Below are 7,635 nucleotides of genomic sequence, written 5' to 3'. Positions count from 1 at the left end.
CAAAAAAAAAAAAAAAAAAAAAAAAAAAAACCCGGCCGGGCGCGGTGGCTCACGCCTGTAATCCTAGCACTTTGGGAGGCCGAGGCGGGTGGATCACGAAGTCAAGAGATCGAGACCATCCTGGTCAACATGGTGAAACCCCGTCTCTACTAAAAATACAAAAAATCAGCTGGGCCTGGTGGCGCGTGCCTGTAATCCCAGCTACTCAGGAGGCTGAGGCGGGAGAATTGCCTGAACCCAGGAGACGGAGGTTGCGGTGAGCCAGATCGCGCCATTGCACTCCAGCCTGGGTAACAAGAGCAAAACTCTGTCTCAAAAAAAAAAAAAACCCACAAAAACATACACAAATACAAACAGCAGCATTATTCATAATAGCCAAAAAGTGTTGACAACCCAAATGTTCATCAGTTGACAAATGGAGAAACATTTTTATCTAACAAACAAAACACAGTACATCCATACAATGAAATATATTCAGTCATAAAACGGAATGAAGTACCCGACACATGCCACAGCATGGATGAACCTCCAAAACACTATGCTAAGTGAAAGAACAAATGATTCTATTAAATGTCCAGAATAGGCGAATGTAGACACAGGAAGTAGGCTAGCAGGTTGCCTGGGGCTGGAGGGGTTGGGGAGAAATGAGGGGTTGGGGAGAAATGAGGAGTGACTTTGTATGGGGTATGGAGGTTTCTTTTTCGGGTGATGAAAATGTTACAGGCTGGGTGCAGTGGCTCACACTTGTTGTAATCTCAGCACTTTGGCAGTTCAAGGCGGGAGGACTGCTTGAGCCCAGGAGTTTGAGATGAGTCTGGGCAACACAGGGACACATTTTTCTCAACAAAAAATCTTTAAAAATTAGCCGAGTTGCCGGGCGCGGTGGCTCACGCCTGTAATCCCAGCACTGTGGGAGGCCGAGGCGGGTGGATCACGAGGTCAAGAGATCGAGACCATCCTGGTCAACATGGTGAAACCCCGTCTCTACTAAAAAGACAAAAAATTAGCTGGGCATGGTGGTGCGTGCCTGTAATCCCAGCTACTCAGGAGGCTGAGGCAGGAGAATTGCCTGAACCCAGGAGGCGGAGGTTGCGGTGAGCCGAGATCACGCCATTGCACTCCAGCCTGGGTAACAAGAGTGAAACTCCGTCTCAAAAAAAAAAAAAAAAAAATTAGCCGAGTGAGGTGGTCCTTGCCTGTAGTCCTAGCTCTTTGGGAGGCTCAGGTGGGAGGATCGCTTAAGCCCAGAAGGTGAAGGCTGCAGTGAGCTGTGATCGTGCCAGCCTAGGCAACAGAGTGAGACCCTGTCTCAAAAAAAAAAAAAAAGAAAAAAAATTCTGAAATTTGACAGTAGTGATAGTTGCACAACTCAGCAAATATACTAAAAACCACTGAATAATAATAACCTTTAAATGTAAATTATATAAGTGAACTATATCTCAATAAAGGTGTGAAAAAAAATCAATGCATATTTATTTATAATACATAAAACTAATCTATCATCTACTGTTTGACAAGTTGCTTAATTTCTCCTGAGCTTCAGTTTGCTCGCTTGTAAAATGGAACAATTAAAATACACCTACCTTACAGTTCTTACAAGGGGGGAAAGGCCTTAACTTAGCACAGTGCTTGACACCACAGTAAGCACTGAGAAGAGTTATCTGTTTTATCATACGCCCTCACTATGGAGTTTCACATAAGCTGTCACTTTCTTCCTTAAAAAGGGATTTGTTCAAATTTCATTACAGTTAATAGTGGGGCTTAGAATTTTCAACTAATAATATCAGCTCAGAGATCAAGGACTTTCAGAATTTAGCTGGAATTCACTTTCGAAGTTGATCATTTAGGTTTTTAAGTTTCTTTAGCAATGAGCTATAACCAAATAAAAATCCATCTCCTTTTAACTAGGAGTTTCCTTCTTATTTGCTCATTTCAGCGTATCCACTTTTCTTGCTCAAAAGCCTTAAAAAAAAATTTTTTTTTTTTTAGTTGGAATCTCACACTGTCGCCTGGGCTGAAGTGCAACAGCATGATCTCAGCTCACTGCACCCTCTGCCTCCTCAGGTTCAAGTGATTCTCCTGCCTCAGCATCCGAGTAGCTGGGATTACAGGCACCTGCCACCAAGTCCAGCTAATTTTTTGCATTTTTTTTTTTTTTTTTTTGAGATGGAGTCTTGCACTGTCGCCCAGGCTGGAGTGCAGAGGCATGATCTTGGCTCACTGCAACTTTTGCCTCCCAGGTTCAAGCGATTCTCCTGCCTCAGCCTACTGAGTAGCTGGGATTATAGGTGCTGCCGCCACCACGGCCGGCTAATTTTTTGTATTTTCAGTAGAGACCGGGTTTCACTATGTTGGCCAGGCTGGTCTCAAACGCCTGACCTTGTGATCCACCCCCCTCGGCCTCCCAAAGTGCTGGGATTACAGGCGTGAGCCACTGTGCCCGGCCAATTTTTTGTATTTTTAGTAGAGATGGGGCTTTACTATGTTAGCTAGGCAGGTCTCAAAACTCCTGACCCTCGTGATCCGCCCATCTCGGCCTCCCAAAGTGCTGGGATTACAGGCATGAGTCACTGTGTCCAGCCAAAAAAAATCTTTTTAAGGAGATGGGGTCCTACCATGTTGGCCAGGCTGGTCTTGAACTCCTGTCCTCAATCAGCTGCCCCGCCTCAGCCTCCTCAATCAAAAGCCTTCTTTACCATCTTCCCGTCCTCCTGCCAAGCTCTGAGGCCAGGCTGCAGAACCAGACAACCGGGCTCCCCTTCCAGCTTCCTCACTCGCCTCAGGTGAATTACCAGCTTCCCTGTGCCTTGGTACCTGGCATACAGGAAGTGCTTCATAAACTATCATTCTCACTTCTAGGAAGCCTCCAGCAAGAGGCTGCTGGCTAGCCTTCCTCTCTCTCAACACAGTCAAAGGCCCTCGCTCCTCTTCAATCTCAGACGGTCCCGGTCTTCTGTGTGGCCCCCACCCTCAGTTGGTGGGAATAGGAATCCTGAGGCCAGTTTCCTAAGGTGACCCTGAGCCCTTAATGACCAACAGGGCGTATGCAGGGAGCAGGCTCTAGGCTATTCATCTTGGATGCCTAGCTCATGGCTCAGCGACTTAAATCTGTGCCCAGAGGCCTCACCTAGCCTGCCCTGGCTGCAGTGAGAACCCCAGGAATGTCCTCCTCTTACCTAGATGCTGTGCTTTTCACCTGCTGGCTTCCTAACCAGGGGCCTGGCTCTAGAGTCAGGCCTCATCTGCCATATTCCATCTCACCCAACCCAGGTTTTCCAACCCTCTCTAAGGTACACTGACTCACCTTTGCATCTGTCCTCTTAAGTGTTCATGTCTCAGCATCAGTAAAAAGGCCAAAGAGGTTTAACAGACCTCTTTAGCTAAGTGGCAAATGATATAACTAGAAACATAAATAGTTTACTTCGACAACCAACTTCAAGGACCCACTGAATATTAATAAGCTGATGGGTTAAGAGGCACTTTATTAAATGCCTCTGTTTATCAGATGAAGGACTGAACAATCTCGTAGTTGGCAAAGTTACACAACTGCCCACTATTAGTGACACTGACAGTGGGATAAGGGCTGGCTCACACACACTCAAAACATGTGCTTATCCTCTTCATCTGGATAAACTTGATTCTTTCTTGTGTAGCTGTTCCTGGAACAGGAATAAAAAACCTGGAAAAAGATTCTTACAGCTATCAGTGTACATGCTTCAAGTCTCACTCAGGGATAGGGGAAATGAAGAAACCGACAGCAGAAACTCACCAGCAAACAAAACATCAAGGGAAACAGCCACTTTACTGCTGGGCTGATAAGAATTTTGGGGGGTTTTTTGTTTGTTTTTTGAGATGGAGTCTTGCTCTGTCGCCCAGGTTGGAGTGCAGTGATGCGATCTCAGCTCACTGCAACCTTTGCCTCCCCAGTTCAAGCAATTATCCTGCCTCGGCCTCTTGAGTAGCTTGGGATTACAGGTACGTGCCACCACACTCAGCTAATTTTTGTATTTTTAGTAGAGACAGTCTCACCATGTTGGTCAGGCTGCTTTCAAACTTCTGACCTTGTGATCCACCCACATCAGCCTCCCAAAGTGCTGGGATTACAGGCATGAGCCACCACGCCTGCCTTAAGAACTTTTTGTTTTTAATTATGCAATCAATACATGTTCCTTGTATACAGAAAAGAAGCTCAATCCCCAGGTTTAAAAATGATGATTATAATAGCAGCAGCTACTGGTAAATGATATTGTTTCCATTTACTATATGCCTGCACTTTCAGGTCCATTATCTTCCTTATTTATTCTCCATAATCCTGAAATGAAGTCATATTTACTGAAAGAACTAAAGTAGGGGTTAAGAATACAGGATTTGGGCAGGGTACGGTGGCTCACGCCTGTCATCCCAGACAATCCCAGCCACTTGAGTCTAGGAGTTCAAGACCAGCCTGGATACCAAAAGAAGCAGATGCCTAAAAACCAAAGCTGGTCATTTTTAAAGTATACTAGCTGAGTCTTAGAGTTTTTACCTCTGCACCATGTCTAGTAATAGAAAAGGAATTATTAGGTATACTGAAATGCTTAATAGTGAATCATTTAGTCTAGGGGCATGTGTCATATCTCCTTAACTCTTAAATAGTTGCCCTGTCATCTAATTGAGAACAATGTCCTCACAGAAGTTTATCTTATCTGGAATTCTCTTTTTTTTTTTTTTTTTTTTTTTTGAGATGGAGTCTCACTCTGTCGCCAGGCTCTGTGGCCAGACCGGAGTGCAGTGGCATGATCTTGGCTCACTGGAACCTCTGCCTCCTGGGTTCAAGCAATTCTTGTGCCTCAGCCTCCTGAGTAGCCTCAGCCTCCCGAGTAGCTGGGATTACAGGCACACACCGCCACACTCAGCTAATTTTTTTTTGTATTTTTAGTAGAGACAGGGTTTTACCATGCTGGCCAGGATGATCTCGATCTCCTGACCTCGTGATCCACCCACCTTGGCCTCCCAAAGTGCTGGGATTACAGGCATGAGCCACCGTGCCTGGCCTGGAATTCTTTTTAAATGAAAAAAGGCCGGGCACAGTGGCTAATGCCTATAATCCCAGCACTTTCAGAGGCCGAGGCAGGTGAACTGCTTGAGGCCAGGCGTTGAGCGTGGCCAACATGGTGAAATCCCATTTCCAGTAAAAATACAAAAATTAGCCAGGCATGGTGGCAAAGCCTGTAGTCCCAGCTACACAGGAGGCTGAGGCAGGAGAATAGCTGAAATCTGGGAGGTGAAGGTTGTAGTGAGCTGAGATTGCACCACTGCACTCCAGTCTGGACGACAGAGTGAGACCCATCTCAAAAAGAAAAAAAAGAAAAGAGAGTAACTTTTGACTTTTGGTGGAGACTCAACCAACTTAAATGTGGCAGGTTGCAAGTACACAGCTTAGCAGTACCCATTCACCAAATGGAGTAATGCTAATCAATCTCAATTTTTGCCAACCATAAGACAACCAATGCTTCTCTTCCTCTACAACTTCTGGGCAATTATAGCACTAATTTTGAGTCATTCAAAAACCAAGTCTGTAACACACGGGATAAAATGTATGAAGCCAAAAAGAACAACCATATCAGATTTCAAGGGTAATCACAAATCCTCATCCTAACGGCTAGGTTTGTTAGTTTGAAACTTGAGGGCACCAATACCTCCAAGTATTGTTGGGATATTTTAAAAGCAGAGTTTCTCGGCTGGGCGTGGTGGCTCACACCTGTAATGCCAGTACTTTGGGAGGCCGAGGCAGGCGGATCACCTGAGGTCTGGAGTTCGAGACCAGCCTGATCAACATGGAGAAATCCTGTCTCTACTAAAAATACAAATTAGCCGGGCGTGGTGGCACATGCCTGTAATCCCAGCTATTTGGGAGGCTGAGGTGGGAGAATCACTTGAAATCAGGAGGCAGAGGTTGCAGTTAGAGAAGATCGTGCCACTGCACTCCAGCCTGGTCAACAAGAGTGAAACTGTCTCAAAAAAAAAAAAAAAAAGAAAAACAAACAAAAAAAGCACCGTTTTTCAACAGAGGCGCTACTGACTTTGGGGGCCAGATAAGTCTTAGTTGTGGGGGGCTGTCTTGGCCATTGCAGGATGTTTAGCAGCATTACTGGCCTCTACACGCTACCAGTAGCACCCACTTTCCACTTGCAACAACCAAAAAAGTTCCCGTACATTGCCAAATGTCCCCAGGGGAATTGGGGTTGGGGGTGCAAAATCACCTCCAACTGAGAGCACCACTGCCTTAAAAGAGATGACAATAATGAAAAGATCAAAGCATCAAAGCACTTTAGAATAGGAAGGATTTTAAGGAGCCTGAGAAACAGTGATTCTCAAACTTTGCTAGGTATCAGCCTCCTTGGGGAGTTTGTTAAAATGCGGCACCTGGACCTCACCCCAGACCTATCAATAGAGTTGAGTGTTGGGTTTTGCCCCAGCACCCACATCCTCATTCTACAGCTAAGTTAACGTGAGCCAGAGAGGGAAAATGCCTTGCCCAAGGTCACAGGGCGAGTTAGAACTTGGCTTCCAAAATGAACCAAGCCCTTCCTTACAGCAAGGAGGGTGTGCTATTCTTACGTCTTTGAGGCAGCAGAACCTAAAAATGGTTAAGACGGTGCATTCCGGAGCCAGCCGGCCCGAGTTAAAATCCCGACTTGGCATTTATCAGCGGGGTGGCCTCGCACAAGGCACGTAACCTCTGAGAGCCTCAGTTTCCTTCTCTGTCCAGCGGGAAAGTAACAGTATCTACCCCCCAGCGTTACTGTAAAGGTGAAAGAGCGAAGATGTACAAAAAGCCCGTGGTACGGTAAGTACTCGATACGTGTCCTATTATTAGGACTGTCCCACACCTGCAATGTGGAAAGGGCCTGGGGAACCCGGGGACAGAGGGTTGGAAATGGGCTTAGGGAGGCGAAACAACCCCCGCCCGATTTCCCGCAATCCCCTCCAGGAGACGGACCCCCACCCCGCCCCTCACCTGGCCCTGCAGCTCCTTCTCGAGCTGCCGGTAGTCGTTGTTCCAGACTAGGAGGTGCAGCGGGTAGTGGTCGCCGGCATCGCCGGCCGAGGACATGGCGAGGAGGCCGTAACCGGGCCCTCGCCGCCCGACCGCCCCAAGTCTCGGCCCCGGCGGGGTCTCAGGCGCCCGCCCGCCTGCCCCGCGGCCGGTGAGTGAGCGAGCGAAGGGCGCGTTACACGGCCGGCCGGCTGAGCGGGTCGGGTGCGGGGCGCGCGGGAGGTTCGGGGTCGCAGGCCAGCTCTGGGACCTGGTCGGCCGCGCCCACCCCGCGCCCCGCGACGTTCCCGCCGGCGCTGACAGCTTGCGGACCGACTTCTGCGGACTGAACTGCCCCAAACAGGGAAGTGTAGAGAGCGAACCACCGCATGCCGCGGCGGGGGGAGGCGCCCTCGGGCACCGGGTCCGGGGTCCGCGCCATTTCACCCACCTCCAGCTCACACCAGAAAACTCACCGCAGCCCACAGAGCAGAGCTGCGGTTAATTCTCTTGGCTTAAGATCTCCACGAGGAAAGTTCTCTCTATCTATCCCCAGCTTCTTTCCCCTGTTCCAGTGGCCCCATGTGGTTCAGTCCACAACTGGGCCTCTTCCACTT

At 48.0% G+C, this 7,635-nt stretch overlaps 1 protein-coding gene across 3 annotated transcripts in view; it reads right to left on the bottom strand.

Annotated features, from left to right (window-relative positions):
• The window catches only part of ANKRD13A (ankyrin repeat domain 13A), a 40,919-nt gene extending 33,305 nt beyond the window's left edge, over positions 1-7,614 (bottom strand). The window contains exon 1 of one of the 3 annotated variants that reach the window (XM_032301270.1): positions 7,470-7,614. Coding sequence is in view for 2 of the 3 variants with exons in the window: in XM_032301253.1 (XP_032157144.1) it covers positions 7,001-7,096 (96 nt within the window). In the remaining variant the exon portion in view is untranslated. Of the gene's footprint in view, positions 1-7,000; positions 7,395-7,469 lie in introns of those variants that run through there. The other 2 variants (XM_032301253.1, XM_032301261.1) reach the window with 2 other exon arrangements.
• Positions 7,615-7,635: the final 21 nt, after the last annotated feature.

This window comes from Sapajus apella, unplaced genomic scaffold, assembly GCF_009761245.1.
Source record: "Sapajus apella isolate SASKATOON/1434 unplaced genomic scaffold, GSC_monkey_1.0 scaffold2, whole genome shotgun sequence".
Lineage (NCBI taxonomy): Eukaryota > Metazoa > Chordata > Mammalia > Primates > Cebidae > Sapajus > Sapajus apella.
This window is presented reverse-complemented; position numbering and strand designations above follow the sequence as displayed.